Raw genomic sequence first — 22,887 nt, 5'->3', positions numbered from 1 at the left:
AAACTTAGCATGATTTGAATGAAAGTGCGAAAACCCATGTAAAATACGAACTTAAAAATGACTATATCTTGAAATCAAATCACTCTCAGGAAAAATCCTTTTGAGGGGTTATGAGACCTAGTTACATGAATAAAATAAAACATGTTTGAGGCCAATCTGTAGATGGCTCAAAAACCGGCCTTATTGACCCTCCTCCTTTAAATCTAAACGATGAATTTTTAATACAAAAAAATAATTGCCTACCATATAGGTTATTTATCAACAAAATATATGAATTTTTAACTACAAAGTATCCAACCAAATAATTGAATTTTTAACCAAAAGAGAACATTTTTTAACTAAAAATAGAATGGTTAAAATTTCAGTCCATTTAAGTAATTTTCACATACAAAAAATACATTAAAATAAAATTGTTGAATTTTGAACCACTAAAACTAATTTTTAACCAAGGATTTCCATGTTTAACGAATTAGTTGATTTGCAACCAAATAGTTAAATGCTTAGTTAAAACAGCCTAATTTTCTTCCAAATAGTGTCGTTTTTAACAGGATAAACAAAAAACCACCTTACTTTCACGCACAAGAAAGCTCTTGTTAAATCTCGGCACATGCAAAAGACACACAAAGAGTTGCATAACTTTTTTTATTTTTTGACTTAATAAAAAAAACGAGAAAAGTAATTTCGAATTATTACTCAGCACTATTGAATGGGGAAAGGAGCACGTCAAAAAATACATAACATTACTTAATGAAAAAGAAAAAATACCAAATATGAACTTTGATTCATTTCTAAATCGAACTGTAGCATAATCTTCTACAGAAATACGAGCTAGGTTAAAAAAATTATTTTAGGCCAATAAAATGCATCGACGAAATATGGCACTTAGTCCGTGTGGCCTTTTAAATATGAATTGTTATGTAAAAAGAAAATAGTTACGTTTTTAGTTTAAAAAAATTAATTTTCAACCAAACATTGAATTTTCGGCTAAAATAATGAATATTCATCGAAAAAATGAATTTTCAATTAAAAAGGGAATAGTTATAAATTTTCAGTTAAAAAAAATGTATTTTAATGAATTTTTCACTAAAACGATCAACCTTCTAGAAAAAATGAAATTTTAAAAAAGGTTTCACTTTGAAACAAGTAGCCGAATTTTCAAAAAAAAAAAAAATGAATTCTCAACGAACATCTCAACATATTTTCATGTATATCATACCTGTTCTGTTCGATAACCTCGCATATATGGAATTTTCTAAAAATAATAGCCCATACTTCCTTATTCGAAACCAAGTCACGATCAGTCTTTTTAATTCAGATTAAAACAGAGATTAACGTAGTACTGATTTCATTTTTAGGTCTAAAAAATATTTACACGCAATACAGCCATATATTGAAATATTTTTATTTTTAGTACAACTTACTACGTTAATTACACATGTTTGATGTACTTTATACTGCACTAGTATAACGAACTACTTTATCGAACACAGTCAAAACAGTAGAAACGATACCTCGCTGAAGAGTAACATTCACCACGCCAAGGCTAATTTCTGTTGCAAGGAAATGATACCTTGAAATTAGCGTTAAATTCTCACTTCGTTTTTTTTCTGTAAAAAGTCCACTATCTGTGCCGAACCAGTGTAATCCTTAGAAGAGAGTTTCTTCTGTTAGCTATAACAGTAACAAAATTAATCTTCATACATTTTATTACAAAAATTCTTTAATTGGTGTGTATATTGAAAAATGTGTGATTTCTTTTGAATGTAATATTTTCGTAGCAAAACTTTAAAAACTTACCATTTTTTAAAATATTAGCACCATAATGTGTAGATTATTAAAAGTAAGTGATTTCCTGCTTAAGATATACAATTTCTGAAATTAGTGTTTCATTTGAAAATTGACAGTAAAAAAATAGCTGATTGACATTAATGAAAACAAATGAAAATATTATTTATTTAAAAACAGTGGTTATCATGTAACAAGCTCTTTTGAATTTACAGTTCCATTATACCTTTTTTTTATTATCTTTGTTTATTTATAGGAGAAAATGTTTTTTTACACGAGCGGGTAGTGCGGCGGGCATAACATATCAATCCGTAAAAAGAAATATATAATCAATAATGTAAGGGCAAAATATACAACAAATTTATCTAAGCTTTGTTTGATTTATTTTGGAATATTGAATCTATATCAATTAAAACACTTGATTATTAAGTCTTTTGTATAGTATTAAAGTATGATTTCTATTTAAAGATGTTCACTATTTTTACCTATTTTTGACACATCAAATCCTTTTTAAAAGTCAGCAGATCAATATTAACAATGTTTGAATACATTACTGCCTGTACGTTAGTGCCTACAGATTTGTGACGCGTTACTGTTACTTTTTTGCTAAGTAACGTTTTACCTCGCCGTTACTTTTTTATATTAAATGTCTAATACATTATTTAATTTTCCAGGAAGAATCTTAATAATTTTTTACATTTAATTGAAAACTGAAAATTTTAATAAAACTGAATATTATGTTTACAGTTAGGTAAAGTAATGTTAAAACCTGAATTTGTCTATAAGCTCTCTTTCATTAAAATTCTTAATAAGTTTGTAAAACTATACTGCAGCCTACTTAAGACTTTTCATAAAACTTATTTTTTTCAATAACATCAATTTTCCGAAAAGTTCATCGCTTATTGCGATATCTTACGTCCAAAAGTATCAATCCGGCTGTGCTGAACAATTGCTCAACAGATGTACTGCTCGATAAACCCGTTTTATGCTAGATGTATAATATCTTTAGATAAGGAAATGCGTACAAGGAAGTAAGAAAATAAATCATCTGATTGGTTTTCGTGACATTGAAATATTTAATGTAATGCTAAACGTATTAAAAATGTGTATAAAGTAAGGATGGGTAACGTGCGTTACTTTGCATTAACGTCACCAGAAAATTGTAACCCGTTACCGTTACTTAAAAAAAAAATAACGCGTTACCTTTATCGTTATTTAAAAAATTAACTTTTCTGGCAAGGCGTTGCTGTCAAACATTGTTATTACTCTCTCCCCTATTTTGTGAAAAAGTGTGAAAAACAATTTTGAGGTGTACTCATAGACAGATTTAGAAGAAGAGTTAAATAGGAAGATACTCACTTGCAGACAGTTGCAAGTGTCACTTTTTTGCAACCTTTGTGGCAGCACTTTGAAGGGAGCGTTGAATCCCTTTTCAGCTCATAGCCATATATGCACACCGAATTAAGGGCAGTATAAAGATCATAACCACATAAAATATAACGTGGTTCATTTGAATAAGGTGGCCAATATGGATCAGGTCGTGGTCTGCGTCTGTAAGCAAATTTTGCACGTTTTTTGAAATGGACCCATGAAAAGTTTTAAAATAAGTGTTAAATAGGAAGATATGTACTTACTTGCAGACGGTGACAAGTGACCATGATGAGCAACCGTGGTGGCAGCACATTGAAGAGAGGGTAGGGTTTTTCCTTAAATCATAGCCATATTCGCAAACTGAATCAAGAACGATATCAAGCCTTTTGCCGCATAAAATAGAACGTTCATGAGGTGGATAACCTCGTCGTCGACTGTAATCAAATTTTGCAAGTTTTTAGGGTGTACTCATAAACTAGTTTAGAATAAGGGCAGCGAGGCAGCCAGGATTTTTTCTCGGGAAAATAAAATAACCTAATATTGAAGTTAAAAAACTTATTTTTCTAAACAATTGAATAATGTTTTTAATAATATCTGTTTAAATAATTTTAGAAAGTTACGGTTTTTTCTGGATTTTTCAACTTTTTGTCTACTTTTCACTCGGAACACGGTAAAAATTATATCGATTGAACAAACATAATTGTTGAAACAAATTATTATTGCTTATGACTATCTTTTTCTATATTAATACTAGATAGTTGAGGTTCTTTTCTGAATTTTTTCACTTTTTGCCGATTTTTCACTTATAGTGAGGTTTAATTAATTTATTATTGCTTATAACTATCTTCTATATTGATGCTAGTCAGTTGCGGTTTTTCCACAAAATTTTATTTTTTGTCCACTTTTTACTTAGTAAGTTAATAACTAATTCGAGTTAACAAACATAATTGTTTGAATTGAAGAATCCTAAGATTGAAAAACGAGGCACCGGGGCATTTTTGAAGTTGGAACTTTGAAAAATGTAATTTCGAGAAAAATGCATTTAATGTTGACGAGAGCCATAATTGAACATGTTACACTTTTCCTTTGAAAATGAAATATACCCATTTCCGCTTGCTTTCAGGACATGCATACAGTGTTCAAAGATTTAGTATAGGTCTTAATATTATTCCTTACTTAAATCCGAAAATAATATTTTTGACCCGTACATAAAAAAACGCGGATGCTCATAAATAATGAATATCTATTAATATTAATGTAAATGAAGAGGCTCTCAAGGGAAATTTAAATTTTATATGATTCATATAAAAAATTTAAAGAATATCAAGAACATATATTTAATTTCAGACAAAATATATGCAGAAAAATTCGCCTGTTTCGCGGGCACATTCTCGTAACGCGCTGCGCTATGAGTTTGAGCGTGCCTAGGTCGCGCCACTGTTAATTATTGCGCTTCGCGCTCGATATTATATTTATCTCGCGCTCCGCGCTTGGTCTTTTTATATTCCTTACAATTGTGCACAAATTTTTTTTAACTAAAAGTCAAAACATCGACAACAGTAATTTGGTGATAGTGACTTCTTTTTTGTTAAAGCTCCTTCGGCTTTAACGAATACATTCTTATCACGTATCTCGTGCTTCGCACTCGAGTTTGTATCTCAACTTGTATATCATTTCCATAAATGTATATTATTACAATTCACAACATGCATTGATATTAAAATAGACGTAGTTTCATTGTCTCTTTTTAAAAAATTCGCATTCTTTAAAAAAGTTTGTTAATTAACATTTTACTGCAACTTCTGCCAGTTTTTCAAAAACTGAATGTACTCATTTCCAATTTTGTTTTTACGATTTAAACGTAGCACATACGTTCGAAACATCAGCCTTACCTTTTTTCAACTTCGAAATTAAATCCCTACCTCAGTGACCCACAAAACTTCGATTAAAGAGGGTTTTGGGGGCGGGGATGGGAGGCGATTAGTTTCAACCAAGGGTCATAGCTGGTTAGTGTTTTATGCTTTGAAGTTCAACCACTCTTCAGCAGCTTTGTGTTAGATAGGAGTTCATATGATCTCATTTTCACATTCTCCGCCAACAGTGGGGAAAAAATGACATTTTTGGTTGAAAATAACGTACAGCCCACAAATATTAAGCGACTTGAACAAAAAAAAATTTTTAAAAGCTGTTAAGATTTCTAAGAGAGTTATATATTATGAAACAACAAAATTTGTTATAAAAAAATTATTACTTGAAAAAAGTTTTTTTACGATTTTCCATAATCATACGTTTTTTCTAGTTATATTGCAAGAAACTTTATGAACAAATGCAGTAATCATGCATTTTTCGACAGCAAAATTCGTTTTTTTCGATGTACATTTATTCAAATTCAGAACTTTATGATATTTGCAGCAAAATTCATAATTTGCTTATTAATCTTATGATCTTTTAATAAATTTAATAAACAAATGCATTATTCCGGCATCTGTCGGCAGAAAAATTCGGTTTTTTCAATGCCAGTCTGTTCAGATGGGAACTTCATGGGAATATCAGCAACATTCATAATAAGTTGATAAATTTTATTTTTTCTTTAAACAAATTTGATGAACAAAAGCATTAATCAGGCATTTGTCTACAGAAAAATTAGTTTTTTTTCTATCTCAACAGTTTTAATTAGGCTATCGTAAAAAATAAATTTTCCATCGACAAATGCTCGAATAATGCATTTGTTTATAAAATTTGCTTTAAAAAAAATATAAAATTTATTAACCAATTATGAATTTAGCTGAAAACATCATGAAATTCCCAATTAAAAAGATTGAAATTGAAAAAACGAATTTTTCCCTAAACATATGGCCGAATGCTGCATTTGTGTGTTAAATTTGTTTTTAAAAATCATAAAATGTGTTAACTCATCATGATTATTGCCGAATTTATTATAAAGATCCCAATTAAAAGTCTGATATCGAAACAAGAAAGAATTGTTCCGTCGACAGATGTCCCAATAATGCATTTGTTTATTAAATTTGTTTTTAAAAATTCATAACATTGATAAAAAATTATGAATTTTGCTGAAATTGTCATGAAGTTTCCAACTGAGAATACTACCGTTGAAAAAATCCAATTATTTTGTCGACAAGCACCCAAATAATGCATTTTTAAAAATTAAATTTGTTTAAAAAATCATAAGATTAATCAACAATTTATAATTTTGCTAAAATTATCATAAATTTCGAAATTGAAAAAAATTGAGAAAAAAACAAGTATTTCTGTCGAAAAATGCCTGGTTACTGCATTTGTACATTAAATTTGTTTATAATATAAATAATTATAATCAGAAGAGAAATTTTTTACATAATATTGTTTCGATTCCAATTTCTTGTAACATAACTTGGAAAAACGTGTATTTATGGAAAATCGTAGACAAAATTTTTTCAGCAAATAATTTGTTGATAACATATTTTTTTATATTTTCTAATATTGGAATATCTTTAACTAATGCTATTTTATGCAACTTGAGCGATTTTAACCATTATTCGGTCATTGACGAGCCACGGGAACGCCAAATAAAAAAAGCCATTTTTTCGTCATATTTGTTTATTTATAAAAAAATTGAAAACCTAATTCAAAAATCAGGCTGGACAACTCTCTTAGAAATCTTACTAGCTTTTTTCAAATTTTTTCCATCGAAATCGGTAAAGATTTGTGGGCTGTACGTTATTCTGAACCAAAAAAGTCATTTTTCTTCGAAACCAAAAACTTTTTTTTTAAACACACACAGACAGTCAGATGCATTCGTACAAACCTGTTTTTCTGATCCAAGGGATCTCACAACGTGAACATTTATCAAAAACGGGGGGAGTGGTCAAATTTTACACAAATTCAATACCTTCTCTTGAAGAGAATGTAAAAATTAATTAATTTGCCATGAAAAATGTTTTGGTAGTTCTGTTTTTTGTTGGAATCGTGAAAAATAGCATTAAGAACATTTAGAAAAAAGTAAATTTTTTGAAATCCCATACACGAGACGAATAAGAAAATTAAAAAACATAAGTTGTGATGAGAATGTGTCCACACAGCTGGCTGATTTTTTATTGTCAATATAGTTTTTCACAATTAAAACACAAAATACGCATGCTATCAAAAAGTTATTTAAAACAAATTTTTAAAATGCTCAACTTTTGTTTATCCATCTTTTCACCTATTTTGCATAGTTTAACCGAAAAATGTAATTTTTGATTTTCCATTATTTTTTGATGCTGTCAAAATTTAAATTTTCGATTTTTCAAAAAAATTAAAAAAGTAGTTAGAATAATTTTGTAGGGCATTAAAAAAGAAACATTTTTCTTCTCTTGACTTTTTTTCCACATCGTACGTTATTTGGCTAAAAATCTTGATTTTCGTGTGTTTTTTGGTATTTTTTAAATGCTATAACTCTGGTAAATTTTGGTTTTATAGAAAAAAGTAATTAAGATAAATTGTTCGTCTGTTTGAATATTATGAATATCCGTATAGAAAATTTTTGAATTTTGAAAAAAAGTGATCTCAAAAATTTTCAAAATACGCTCACTTTTTGAATTTTTATCCAGAATAGCTGGCTCATAAACTTGACCTTTATTTTAGGCCACTAAAAGAATATACCAAAGGCCAATCCAATCTGTTAATTCTTTCGAAAGTATTGTGCTAACGAACTAAAAATCTACAGACACAGAGAGAGAGAGAGAGAGAGAGACAGACAGATATATTCGTAAAAACCTGTTTTCCGGATTCAGGGGGTCTCAAAACGTGGAAATTTGACAAAAATGGGGGGGGGGGGATTTTACACAAATCAATACCTTCTCTTGATGATAATGTAAAAAAGAAAGTAATCTTTATGAAATGATTTCCTCGATTGTTTATTAATTATATGTTCATAACCAATAAGACAAAGAAAAGTAGAAAATTTCAGGAAAAAAACCGCCACTTTCTGATAATCCAAGAGAAGATAGCTATAATCAATAATAAACTGTGTAAACAATTATGTTTAGTAGCTTGCGTTAGTTATTACCCGATAAAATGAAAAGTAAACAAAAATTTCAATATTCAAGAAATAACCGCAAATTTCTGGCATTATTCAAAGAGAAAATTATTAAAAATAATCATGAATTTTCTAAACAATTATTTTTGTTATTTGAATTAATTATTACATCACTTTAATTGAAAATTGGACAAAAATTGGAATTGTTATTGCTATTGAAAATATTTTTATTTTGGGACTCGAATAATTAAAATATCAAAACTACTAATGACAAAAATATTTTATTCACTAATAGTATTGGACAAATTTTCGTCATCTCACAACAATCTCTTGTGAAATTTTTGTGACTCCTTTCCACTATAATTTTGTATTTAATAATGCTAGTAAGAATGTATTATTTGGCAGCGTTATTTACGCTAGTTTCTTTCGAGAGGATGTTTTAAGTTGATGATTGTCTCACTCTAATTGAAAATTTTTTTAAAAGTTGAAAAATTCGGAAAAACAGTGAGTTTTTTAATCTGTTTTAAGAGAAAAATGCTAAAAACAATAATAAATTGTTTGGAAAAATTATATCAACTTCTCGCGATCAGTATAAAGTAATATTTTATCTATTAGAAGCAATTTTTATTTTTAAAACGTGCAAAAAATCTATGATCATCAGAAACTCGTGAAACACAACTTTTCACTTATGGGGCTATTTTGGGGATCCTATAAAATAGACGTATGGAGATGATATTAAAAGAATAAGTTTTTATTCGTATTTTATTGCTAAATGGAAAATAAATGTTTAGTTTCAACTCGATTCATCTAGTAATGACGATTCCAAGTCAGATTTACAAAAACCTTGTTTTTTCTGATGGTTAATACGTGTTAAGCTTAAGGGAGCTTGTGAAACTTCTAAATATAATTTTTCTTAACCTATTGTTTTGGAGGAAAATTAAAAAAATTTGGGGGCAACATGTATGAAAATATTGCCTCCAAATTTTTCGAACCCTCCTCCGAAAAAATAGGTTTTTAAACAATTATATTCACAAGTTTCACAGGCCCCTTTAAGCTTAACAGGTATTTACTATCAGAGGAAAAACAACGTTTTTGTAAATCTTACTTGGAATCGTCAGTATTAGATGGATCGAGTTGAAACTTAAAATTTATTTTCCAATTAGCAATAGAATACGAATAAAAGCTTAATTTTAATTATTACCCCCATATGCCTATTATATAGAGTCCCAAAAATAACCCCATATGTGAAAAGTTGGGTTTCGCGAATTTCTGTTAATTATAGTTGTTTTCGCTTTTTAAAAATACAAATGGTTTCCAATACATAAACTACTGCTTTATACTGATAACTAGAAGTTTAAATAAATCGTTTAAACAATTTCTTATTGTTTTTAGCAATTTTCTCTTACAATAAGAAATAAAATTTACAAAAATGTATTTTTTCCTGCTATTAAGTACGTGGTAAATTTAATGGAATTCGTGAAACTTCTGAATATAATCCAAAAATCGCAATTTTTTGGAAGAGGATTTAAAAAAACTGAGGGCAATATGCATAAAAATTAAAAAAAGACATCAGCTTATTATGGTTTGTACACTCAATAATCTCTATATGAAGGTTCCCCGGTATAAACCTGTTAACTGACATTTTTCTAAATTGATTTTTTCTGGAAGATTTTTTATATTTAGTTAATATCCTGCCAGCGAAACCGCAAAATTCCTTTTAGTTTTTTAAATGGTATTTGGAAAATCGCATTTTGGTATCTAGAGCATAGGTCAGCGGTCTTAACCTGTTAAATGCTTATGGGGGCTTATGGGAAATCCGTGCTTTTTCTCACATGGGCTCAGTTTAATCGTAGAATAGGTCAGTGAGCCACATATCAGTGTGTATGCAGTTAAATACATGTGTGTCTAAAGTTTTTTGCGGCTACTCTCACGTCATCTTCGATGTTGTTGTCTTCATATCGCTGCAAAAACGAAGGTGAGCGATGCTGCTCGATTACTAAAACTCAGAAAATTTTTACAATAAACTATTTTAAGTTTTTGCAATCATTTTTGGCTTTCGATTCCAAAAATTGTTACACATAACATTTGCTCGCAACTTGAAAAACATCGCAGAAAACTGCAAGCCCGGGAAAAACAATAGGAAACCTGCGGTAGACCACTGCAGATAACAGGTTTAGATCGCTGGACCCCTTATAGATAAGATATGAATAGTTTTTAATTGTCATATAACCTTAAATTTTGATTCAAATGTTATAAAACTAACGTGTACTATTTTTCTCTAGTAAATCAGACAAAAAACATTTTAAAGTTAAAAAAATATTGAAAATTGTAAAAATAACAACGATTTTCCTTCGCTGTGTAAAATTTCTGAAATTTCAGTTAACAGGTTTAGATCGCAGGCCCTTGATATAATCCTTCTTTATCATTAGCATTTATGGCAGATAACAAAGCTTTAAGAACTTAGACCCAAGCTGTTGAAAAAAATGAAGTTTTCAGGTGTATTGCAGATGTGATTAAGAAATTTCGTGGGGTGGATTTGAGCCCCCCCCCCAAACTTCCTATGTCACTAAAGAGGGGTACATAGGAAGATACTTACATGCAGACGGTGTCAAGTTCAAATGATGTGCAGCCTCGCCTGCAACAATGCTGAGCGAGGTTAGGATTGTTGTTTAGATCATAGCCATTTATGCACTTTGAATCAAGAGCCTTATAAAAATCGTGACCGCATAATATAAAACGTTCTTGAGTTGGATAGAGTCGTCGTCGGCTATAACAACATTTTGCAACTTTTTTTGAGGTGTACTTATAAACAAGTTCAGTTGAAGGGTTAAATAGGAAAATACTTACATGCAGACAGTGTCAAGTTGAAATGATGCACAGCCTTGACTGCAACAAATTGAAGCGAGATTGGGATTCTTGTTTAGATCATATCCATTAGGGCACTTATAATCAAGAGCGTTATAAAGATTGTAATCGCAAAGAATAAAACGTGGTTGAGTTTCAAAAGGGTTGCCGTAAGCAAATTCTGAAAGTTGGAAGATTACAAGAGCCATACAAATATATGTCCAAAAAGGGCTCCATCTCGTTGAATTAATGGATTTCATTTTGAATTCGCGTTCTTCTTCGAATTTTCCGTATATATTTTAAATCCACAATAATATTGCTAATCACTCCACTTCGCTTTTTATAGTTACCTCGCTGCCATAAGGCCGAAGAGGTAGGGATATGTTGACTGTTGATAATGGACAATCAGAGAAACATATGTCGCGAAACAAAAGAATCGGCCTTTGCGGATTTTATTTTTAAACACGTAAATATTTTATTAACGCAAGCAGAGTTATTAATTTTCTGGGTGATTAGATGATGTTTCCTGCAAATGAATAATTTTTGCTAAAAAACATTTTTCTTGAAAGGAAATTTTATTTGTGTCAAAAGATGTCCGCTTGACATAAAAAGGAAGTTACTCTGAGTTGATAAGGGACGTTTTCCTCCCTGAGGACTTCACGTATTTTTTTAACAGCCCTCAAGTACTATGTCACGATTGTTTTGATTTATGATATTTTCATGAAACTGAACTTTACAATGTTTATGTGAGACGAAAAATAAAAACGGTCTTTATCTCAAATCTAATAAAAGGAAAGGTTAATCCACCTACCTGTCGGAGAAAGTAGTCATTTTCAACCGCTAAATCTTAAAAAAATTGAAAATGTTATGAAATGTGTTCCAAGTTTCTTAGCCAAGATCTCAAACATGAATTTTGTAGATTATGGTATCAAATAAATGAAGGTTACCACTTAAACTTGAAAAAAATTCAGGCTATTTCTCGGCAATTCCGAACAGTTGAATTTAACTAAAAAATACGCATTTTTAACAAAACAGTTAAATCTTTAACCAAAAAGATAAATTTTCAAGAAAGAAGATTAATTTTTTACCCGAAAATACGAATTTTCAAGAAAATAGATGAATTATCAAGATACTGAATTAATTTTTCAACTAATTAAGAAAACTTAGGCGATATTAAAAATTGAAAATTTTGGTCCTTTTTTGTTCTTTCATAACTTTGGTGATTTTAAAGATATTACGATTTTTTAATTATTCTCTATAAGACAGAGTTTTGAAGAAATATTTTTTGAACAAAAATTTCAAAAGATTTTTGGGTTTCTCAAAAAAAAAGTGTTTAAACTGATTTTTCGTACAAAAGTCCATCTTTTTTATCTGTTTTTTTATGGATAACTTAAAATGCCCTCTTGAAGCCCTTTCCATAGAAAAAATAGGATCTTTCTTAGTTTTCGAAAAACAATTAAGAATGTATGCCGTGGCATGGCGTCCCCAGCGTCCCCGTATGTACAGGGCTTTTAAAGCGCATTGTAAGCTAACAATTATAAAATTTAAAACTATAAATAAATTTTCTCAAAAATTAAGTTTCAAAGTTGGTTTTTGAAAAATCTAAAAAATTTCCGAATTGAAAAAATATATCTCCAAAACTGCGTCTTATTATGAAAAAAGTTTTTAAATTTTCAAACAAAAAGACGACGATTAGTTTTCTTTAATAAATACGAATTTTCAACAAAATAGAAGAATTGAAAAAATAAATCATCAAAGGCAGCTGTGGGCAATTCTGGAATTTTCAAACCAAAAAGATGAGTTTTTAAGAGAATCCATGAATTTCCTAACAAAATAGTAAAATTCTTAAACAATAAAGAGTGCATTTTCTACTAAAATGCTGAATTTTCAACAATAAAAAAATGAATTTTCAACCAAAGCGTTCAAATTTCTACCAAGGACTTGAATAGTTAATAAAAAATATGAATTTGCTACGAAGAAAATCTCTTAAACCAAAATAAATTAATTGTTAAACAAATTATCAACAAAAGAGTTGAATTTTGAACTAAAAATGACCATTTTTGAACTAATTAGTGGCATTTTTAACAAACAAAAAAGATAAATTTTTAACCAAAAATGGAACAGTCAAATTTTTAGTTAAAAAATTAATTTAAAAAAAGTCCACAAAATAGTTCATTTTTGACCCAACAGAATTAATTTTTAACAAAGGAGTTCGACTTTCACAGAAGTATTTCAGTTTTCAACCAAAACAGTTAAATTTTTTACCATTGTCATTTTTTAATCATAAAAATTGTAGAATTTTCAACCCAAAAGTATGGATTAAAAGAAAGTTATTTGTCAACCAAATAGTAAAATTCTCTACCATAGTAGTTACATTTTTAACTCAAAAGGACAAATTTTTTAACAAAACAACCGACTTTGGAAGAAAATAATTAAATTTTCTACCAAAAAAGAAAAATTGTAACCATAAAACATACATTTTTAACCAAAAATATAATGACAGACTTAAATTAAGATGCATTAAATTTCTACCAAAAATAGTTGGATTTTAAAACGAAAGAGATGAGTTTCAACTAAAATAGGTAAAGAGGATTTTTTCACTTTAGACTTAGAATAAGTAGATCAAAAACTATCATTCCATCGACAGGAAACTAAAATGAATCATCTTCCACTGGAAAAGTTAAATTTATCGTTAAAAAAGTAAAAAAATAAAATAAAAAGAATTTTTATATCTGTCAAATAATTTTTGAGATTCTCATCAGAGAAGGTATTCGATTTGTGTAAACTTGACCCCCCCCCCGCCACCGCTTTTTCAAATCTGAATTTATGTCTGCAGGTTTATCTGTATGTCTGTATTTATGTCTGTCTGTGAGCACGATAACTTAAAAAAAAATTAATTCATTAGATTGGTTTTCGGTACACTAATTTAGCGTCGAAAACTGAAGGTCAAGTTTATTAGCCAGCCATTTTGGATAAAAATTAATTAATTGAACGCATTTTGAAAATGTTGAGACTAATTTTTTTAAGATTCAAGAATTCTCTGTACGGTTAATAATTGTAGTACGTGACAATATGAAAATTTTCTCCTAATTTTTTTTCGATAAGAAAAATTACCAAAGTTAGAACACTTACAAAATTTAAAAAAAAAACGAAAATTAAAATTTTAAGCTAAATAACTCACGACAGAGAGTTCGTGACATGAAAAAAGCCAAGAAAATAAAAACGTTGCTTATTGAAGGACCTACAAGATTACCATAACATTTTTTTTGAATTTTTTCGAAAAATTAAAGGTTAAAATTTTGACGGCACAAAAAATAATGAAAAATGAAAAATTTCATTTTTCAGTTAAACAATGCTAGATACGACATAAGATGAATGGACACAAATTGTTTACCCAAAAAAATCTACAAATTTTGTTATTACTCACTTTTGATAGGTTGCGTACCTTTTATTTTATCCGTAAAAAACAGCTATAAAAATAGAAAAAATTAGGTTTTTAGAAAAAACGACACAAGCTGCGAAAAAAAACAGAGAAAATATTTGTTTACCCAAAAAAGATCTACAAATTTGTTATTAATAATTTTTAGGTAGAATGCGTATTTTTTGTTTTAATTGTGAAGAATAACATTGATAATAAAAAATGAAATCTTTGGAAAAATGATATAAGATACGAAAACACATAAATGAACAAAATTGTTCATTAAAAAAATATCTAGAAATTTGTAATAAAGTTTTGTTAAATAAGAATAAATTATAAATTGAAAAAAAACTTTTTGGAAAAATGATAGAAGCTACAATAACGTTTTAACTAATAACATTTTTCGCTTATTTTATATCTACAAATTTTCTTCGAGCCACTTTATGATAGGATGCGTATTTTGGTTCAAATTGTGAAAAATAACATTAAAAATAAACAAATTAAATTGATGAAAAAACGACCAAAGTTGCATTAAATAGTTTAATGACATTACATTTTTTTTGTGATGCGCACTTTTTGATTTTAAAAACAAGATGATGAAAATACGTTTGATTTAAACTTAATACATATTATGAATGGTAATAATATAAATTTATTAAAATGATACATTCTTCATGATAGCTGGGAGTAAAATAAATAAGGAGAAAATATTAAATAACCATGAAAAATAACATTTCTACAATATTTTGCAATATCTGAATAAGCAGTACTAGCCTGAGGTGCAGAAATAAATATATTATACATTTGATTTAATAGTGTTGCACGTAGTTTCGAAAAGTTCCTATTTTAAACAAAACCGAGTGCGAAGCACGAGATATGTGATGAGAATGTGTTCGCTAAAGCCGAAGGACCTTTAACAAAAGAGAATTTATAATCACCAACTTACAGTTGTCGATTTGCTGTCCTTTAATTTAAAAAGGCCTGCGCACAAATGTGGGAGACTCTTATGAAAAAGAAGTATTGGTAAGAATTAGATGCAATACTTTTTTCACGAATAAGTATTGGAAATCTAATACATTTTGGCGAAAGAAGTACTGGATACAATACTTACCAATACTTCTTTTTTATAAAGGGAAATACAAAGACCGAGCACTCACCGCTAAGTAAATACATTATCGAGCGCGAAGCGCAAGAGTCAACATTCGCGCGTTTCAGGATTTACCGAGTTCTTACTTTCACATGTAAAAGATTTTCAACTTCTTTAGAGGACCATTAAGGAATTTTTAGGAAATTTTGGATTTTGGGGTGAGAGAGAAATTCAATTTTTCCTATTTCGGATCATCCAGATGCGCAGTTTCGTGATCTAATAAAAAATCCAATATCTGTATAAAAGCGTTGCATATCTCTTTGATCCAATTTCGAGATTAAATTGAGCAACTAGCATTGACTATGTCAGTAACTATAAGTGGATATCTTTACCTTAAAATTATTACTTTCTATTTAAATTAAATTTATGGACAAAGAGATGCCTTTGTCTAAATCTTAACCTCATGTCTTTCAAAAATGATTAATTATATGATATTATACATAGGCATTTTTAGTCTGATCAATACGAAACGCTTTCAGTGCTTTCATATCCGATAAAAGAATGTTCTAGTTACATCGAAACCGTTTTAAGAGAGAAAAGGTTCCACATAAAGTATTTCAGAGGTAAGTTTTTACACCTTTTTGAGAAAAGAGAAATTTCATCTTTGAGAGAAATACATTCATTCTTTGAACAACTTAAAATAGATTAATTTAAAACTTCGTACCTCTTAGTGAACATTGATTCGTCCTAATTCTACTCATGAGGAAACGTTTTCTGCTAAGCAAACATTTTTCATAAGCAAACATTTGACTTTAAATTTCCTTCACGTATAGGCCTCTTTATCAAATTTGTGGAAAATTGTCGCTCGTCTGCAACACGGGTGTTTCTGCTCTATCGCAATTTTCTTATCGTAGCCATACGCATGAATTCCGCATATTCCGGATCCATTCATCTCCGCCGACTGGGAAAAATAAGTAGATAACTGGTGCCAACTGCATTTTTTACCTTCAGACTGACACACACTTTAATAGTCACACAAACTGAATTTATTCTTGAATCTTTTTTATAATATTAGCAGGCCTTGGACAAATTTCCAACTAAATAATTGAATCATTAACCAAAACAGAGTAATGTCCAGTTGTCACCAAACAGTTGTATTTTCATCCAAATAGTTTAATTTTCAACCGAAAAGGTGAATTTGCCACACATAAGATTAATTTTCTATCAATAAAGATAAATTTTCAATAAAATAGGTTCATACATTTTCAACTAAACAGTTGCATGTTCAAGCAAGAAGATTAATTTTCTACGGAAAAAATACACATTTTGAACCAAGTGCAACAACTTTGAACTAAATAGTTCGAAAAATGGATATGAAGTTTGTCCAAAATTTAATTGATTAATTTTTAGTTCATATTTTTCTTTGCTTTTTGAAATTTTTAACTAAATAGTTGAATATTTAAACTAAGAACAATACATTTTTAACCAAGAATTGAGTAACAAATTTTAATTCAAAAGAATTAATTTCAAATTGAAAAACGGAATTTTGTACAAAATAGAATAATTTGTCATCAAGAAGTTAAATTTTCTACCAGATTGTTTAATTTTTAAGCCAAAAAGACACATTTTCTACAAAACAGTTTAATTTTTGTGCCGAGATTTTTAATGATCAGCAAAATAGTTAAATTTTTTGTCAAAAACCCTAACTTTAACAAAAAGGAAAAAGTTTTAACTATTGTAAAATTATAAATCTCCAATTCACCAAATTAACTTTTAAAAAAGTACTTTAAGTTTCAACTAAAGAGTTGAATTTTTAACGAAAAATATAATATTTTGTATTCCAACCAAGAAAGATTTTAATTTAAGTAAAAACCAGTTGAATTGAACCAAAAAATAAGGATTTTTTACAAAATAGATAAATTTTCAACGAAAGAAATGAATTTTCAAGTAAAATTATGAATTTTTATTTTAAAAAATTAATTTTGAACAGAAGAGTTCATCATTCTACTAAATAGTTGAATTTTCAACAAAACTGGCTAATCTGCATCCAAAAAAGATAAATGTTTAACCAAATAGTTAAATTTTTAACTGATATGAATATTTTAAAACTAAAAATGGAATATTTAAAACTGGAAGTTGAAAAATTATTTTTAAACTCAAAAAGAAAAGAATTTTCGACACAAGAGTTAATTTTCAATAAAATCGTTAAATTTTTAGTTTACAAAATTAAATTTTAATAAGAAGAAAAACGAATTTCCAACTAGAAATATGAATTTTCACACCAAAAATCACCTTTTAAGAACATTTTAATCGAGGAGTTGAATTTTTATATCAAAAGCATGTAAATTCTTAACGACAAGTGTAATATTTTATATTTCAATAAAAATTTTTTGAAGTACAATTTTAAAACGTTGGATTTAACAACAAAAAATCATCAAAATAATTAAATCCTTAACAAAAAGAAATTAATTTTCAGCCAAGCAGTGGTATTCTTAAACAAAAACTTGATTTTCTATCAAAAAATGTATATTTTCAACAGAATATATAAATTTTTCAACAAATAGTTCAATTTCCTATACAATTTTTTATTTTAAGCGGAAATACGAATTTTCTAAAAAAAAACAGCTGTAGTTTCAACCGAAAAAGATTCATTTTTAAACCAAAGATAAAAATGTTGAATATAATAGTGGAATTTTTTAACCAAAAGACATTTATTACTCAATAAAAAAATAATAAATGCAATTATATTGTTGAGATTTCTAGCCCAAAATGTGAATTGTCTATAAAACAGTTAAATTTTCAAAAAGTGAATAGAATTTTTGAGCACAGTAGTAAATTTTTCAGGTAAAAAACTATTTTTGAACCAAGTGAAGGAACAAATTCTTAACTGCAATAATAAGTCTTTAACCAAAAAGATAACTTTTAAGAAAGTAATTCAAGTTTTAAGCAAGAAGTTTCTCATGTTAATATTTCTCGATAATTCGAAGCTCGATAATTCTGTGTTCGTTAATTCGAAGAATTTTATAAGCTCCGCCGCAATGATAACCACTGTAAAGCGAAGTACGCCAGTGAGTAATTAACGTATTTCGGAAAATTCATATTTATAACGTGGGTGCTTGCATGTGACCACAGCAAAGGTCGTGTTACTGTGACGGTCTCCGCTTATACCTATGTCTGGTAAAGAAAAACTAAAGTTTTTGGTAATAGGCAAATAAAAAAATCAACGGTGTTTCAAGGGAATCATTTCCTTAGTAGTGCTTTGTAAAAACAAAAAGGATCTTGAATTACCACTTTAAACTATGAAGAAGACGGGCTTCCTAACATTGACCGAAAATTTTAAAGAGACAATCGAGATTCGTCTATTAGTGGATAATTGTCTGGTTCATCCGAAAGTCTTGATGCAAAAAGAAAATCCGTGAAAGTGCTTTACTTACTATCGAATTTCACTGCCTAATTGCAATCAGTGGATCCAGGATTTATCAAAAAGCTTAAAGTTATCTATTGAAAGAGAATAATAAGAAGATTGCGTAAGGCTTCGGACAAGAAAAGCTATACGAAAGTATAAAGGCGTGTATTGAAATGCATTAAAATGATTTCGAATATGGCAAAAAAAGCATTCGTTTGACTTCAAAGTGTTGTGAATTTGTCTATAGGAGGAATTGTTAGAGATTGACTTGAATGTACTCTGAGTCAAATAGAATTTTCCTGGATTAAAGTGTTCACAATTGTATTTCACGGGAGGAATTAAATTGACTTTAAAATTCGTCCCTGCGTTACATCATTGAACAAGATTTACTGGCCTTCAGTTTCTACCATCCCGGAAAGATGGCTTGCATTCAGAGGTTTTAAAAATGTGAATACATTAGAATGCGTTTTTGTCTTTCTTTTGAGAATCCACGATAAGGCAGCAAAATATTTATTTGGATTCCAATCCTATTCAAAGCGAATCAGAGGTGTCAAACATACCCTGCAGTAAAGTAAAAACACCATGTTCGTTTAACGCATTAGAAGGTGCTTTTGAAGTAAAAAATTTGCAAAATCTAGTAAGGTTGTGCATAACAATACATCATTTCATCACATAACTCTCGCTGTATTCAAATGCGATTTATTAAAAAATATAAAATCATAATAAATAAATTAAAAAAATTAGATTCATGACAACTACCTATGTAGTGATTAATCTTGACAACGTACAATGATTATTACAGTGTTTTCAAAGGTTTTAATCCTCATTATTATTCGAAAGACAGTAAATAACAGCTAAATGTGCAAATTTAAAAATGATTTAAAATGCTCTATTTCACGTTTGATTTGAGGAATCCAAAAGTATTCAGAAGAATCTTGTCGCCACTGGGTACAGAAAGGGATTCGGCTTAGGAGATCATTTCTGCTGCTATGGGGATTCAAAACGCGAGGAGAAAAATGGTATCGAAAGATTCAATAATAATTGTCACGTCATCATTAAACAGGAAATTTTCGAATACTTTTCAATGCGAGCCTTCTTACCGGGATCTTAAATATAATTAAATTGTATTCCAGCATTGACGAAGGTCACCAGGTGATTAAAACTTTGATATCTGATGTCGAGAATAATGCCGAGGATCAGGATTCAACACAAGCAACGAAATTTAGAGATGTTTTATTTGATTTAACAATTTCTCGTAGGTCTGTTTCTGAACAAAGTGGTGTGTCAGATACTATCTTCGCTGCTTTAGACTTTGATTGAAAACTTCCGCAAGGAAAAAAGTTGCATCAAACAGAAGAAAATTACTGAATCTATTCATTGATTCATTGATTTGCCATTTGCAACATACCCAGTAAGAAAAGAAGAATAGAGAAAAATTATAGATTTAACAGTATAATATATAATAATAAATTCCTTTCATATTGTTGTGTAAGGTAAACAAAATTTATTTGTGTTTAAACAGAATTATAAAAATATTCTTTGACAATACTGCATATTATTTCTATTAACATAATTATTTTAAATTTACAACTGAAATTTTTTTGAATCGATTAAAAGCACTAGATTTTGCGTCTTCAAAGTGACATTATTCTTTTTCTTTTTATTCTTTCTTTTGCATTCCTTCATTTTTTAATTCCTCTCAATAAGCTTAAAATAAAATTTTCTAAGTCGATTAAAAAGAGTAGATTTTACTTTTTTCTACTCTGTGGTGGAACTTTCGATGAAGGAAATTCGCTTATCAATGGGAATTCAAATTCTGATTTTTTCTGAATTCTTCTCTTACCGGGTACGAAACCTTATTTTTCCTTATTTTTTAACTCTATCAAAAATGTTATGCTCAGTTATTTTTTTTTTTGGACATTAAATTGCCCTGGAAAAAAAGTTACAATTCGAATTTTTTCGGTTTTGAAGCACTGCAACCACCAAACACTTGCATTTTTAACCTGAGAAGATTCATTTTTAACCAGGCAGTTGCATTTTTAACCTGTTAAAGATGATTATTGAATTTTAAACCAGATAATTCAATCTTGAACCAAATAATATATTTTTTTCCAAAAAATTATGAATTCTTAGCCGAAAATTTCATATTTGACTTATCAATGGAAAAGAATTAACCTTGAGCCAAAAATCGCTGTATTGTATTAGGGTACCATTAGTACATTTCGCATGTTAGATAAATTACTTTAAATGTGTTTTGTTGTTATTGAACATTATTATTTTTTGACTGAAAATGTAACTATGTCATTCATGGTTAAAAATTTCTCTTTTTTGTTTAAAAGTTCAACTATTTTCTTTAAAAATGAATATTTTGCTTAAATTCTTTTTTTTGTGTAGAAATTTATTCTTTTTAATTGAAAGTAAATTTTTCATGTTAAAAGTTTAATTATTTTGCTGGAAATTCGTGTTTTTATTACATAAACATTGATTTTTTAAATTTAAAATTGAATTATTTCATTTTTTGTTGAAATTGTACCTTTTTTAGTTGAATATTAAACTATTTTGTGGAAAACTTGTCTTTTTGGTCGTATATTATTATTTGTTGTTGTTTTTAAAAATCAAATTTTTTACTAAAAATTGAAACTTTTCATTTTTTGTTGAAAAGGTTCCTTTTTAATTGAAAATTCGTCTTTTGGTGTTAGGTAAATTTTTTCACTTGAAAATTTAAGTATTGTGGTTGAATATTCTTAATTTTAGTTAAAAATGCATCTCTTTTGGTAGAATCTTATTTTTGTTTAAGATTAAATCTTTTTTGGTTAAAAAATCTGGGTTTTGGTTAAAAATTTAATTATTTTATTGGAAATTCAGCGCTTCGTATTATTTTGATATGAAGTTGATAATCAGGTTTTCTACCCTTAAGATATTCAAAATCGAAAAAATATTTAAAATGTTGAAATGTTGAAGAATGTTGATCCTCAGAATAGTATGTTCAGGCACCCAAAACAAGATTTGATTGAAATTAAAAAAATTTGGTTGATTCAACCCTAGATAAGGTATGGAAATTGAATATGGATAAGAAAATTTTTGATTGACTCAAGAAAATTTGTTGGTTAGTAAAATTTGGTTGATATATATATTAATGAATCCAAGCTCATATTTAGTTTGATCCAAGTAGAGCTTTTGACTAATGCATCAAATATCGTGCTCGGCCCAAGAGACTTCTAGTTAATTTAAATAGGTGCTTTTTCTGATTTACGAATTAAGAAAATTTGTTATTTAACCCTTATTTGTAGTTCATCCAGCAATAAAGGACCCAGCACAATTTACTTGGTAAATTTCTTACAAACGAGTTGTGTCATCTTGTGTAAATTGCTTATTAGTTTATTAGCAGTCTTGCGTACTTTTTACATAATCACTTAATCCCAATCAATCCTGTTTCCGGATCACTTATGTTGATAAGGATCACCAAGTGCACATACGCCCGTCGCTTTTAAGAAGCTTTTATCAAAATATTTTACTCGAATCAGCCGAATCTTTTTCTTGATCCTACCAGGTGTATACATATGAAACCGGTATTTTTTCAAGAAAAAAACACATTTATTTCAAGAGAATGATAACAAATATTTTATTCAAAGTATGCGCCCTCGCTGGCTACACATTTTGTCCACCTCTCAGGCAATTTATGGATACCTTTCCAAAAAAAGTCTTCGTTTTTTGAAGCAAACCAGTCATCCAGCCATTTTCCAACATTTTCGTAAGAAGTGAAGCGCTGTTCGCTGAGTGCGTGCCCCACCGATGCAAATAAGTGGTAGTCGGATGGAGCCAAGTCTGGTGAGTAAGCGGGGTGGGGTAGCGGTTCTCAGCTGTACGACTCAATCAATTCCCGAGTCAGTTTTGTCCGGTGTGATGGTGCATTGTCATCGAGAAAAATCACTTTTTCATGCCTAGTTTCATATTTTTGG

The 22,887-nt window shown here is 28.9% G+C and overlaps 2 protein-coding genes across 3 annotated transcripts in view; one reads left to right on the top strand and one right to left on the bottom strand.

Annotated features, from left to right (window-relative positions):
- LOC117179535 overlaps positions 1–22,887 on the top strand; it is a 220,077-nt gene that overhangs the window by 153,941 nt on the left and 43,249 nt on the right. The window lies entirely within an intron of this gene.
- On the bottom strand, positions 1,408–11,307 carry LOC117179532. Its single transcript, XM_033371425.1, has 5 exons — positions 11,021–11,307; positions 10,770–10,940; positions 3,420–3,590; positions 3,145–3,336; positions 1,408–1,671 (listed from the first exon to the last, which is right to left on the bottom strand). Exons 1-5 carry the CDS (start codon positions 11,275–11,277, stop codon positions 1,668–1,670), a joined length of 795 nt encoding a protein of 264 aa, XP_033227316.1. The 5' UTR covers positions 11,278–11,307; the 3' UTR covers positions 1,408–1,667.

This window comes from Belonocnema kinseyi, chromosome 9, assembly GCF_010883055.1.
Source record: "Belonocnema kinseyi isolate 2016_QV_RU_SX_M_011 chromosome 9, B_treatae_v1, whole genome shotgun sequence".
NCBI lineage: Eukaryota > Metazoa > Arthropoda > Insecta > Hymenoptera > Cynipidae > Belonocnema > Belonocnema kinseyi.
The sequence above is the reverse complement of the archived record's forward strand: the minus strand, read 5'-3'. Positions and strand labels throughout refer to the sequence as shown.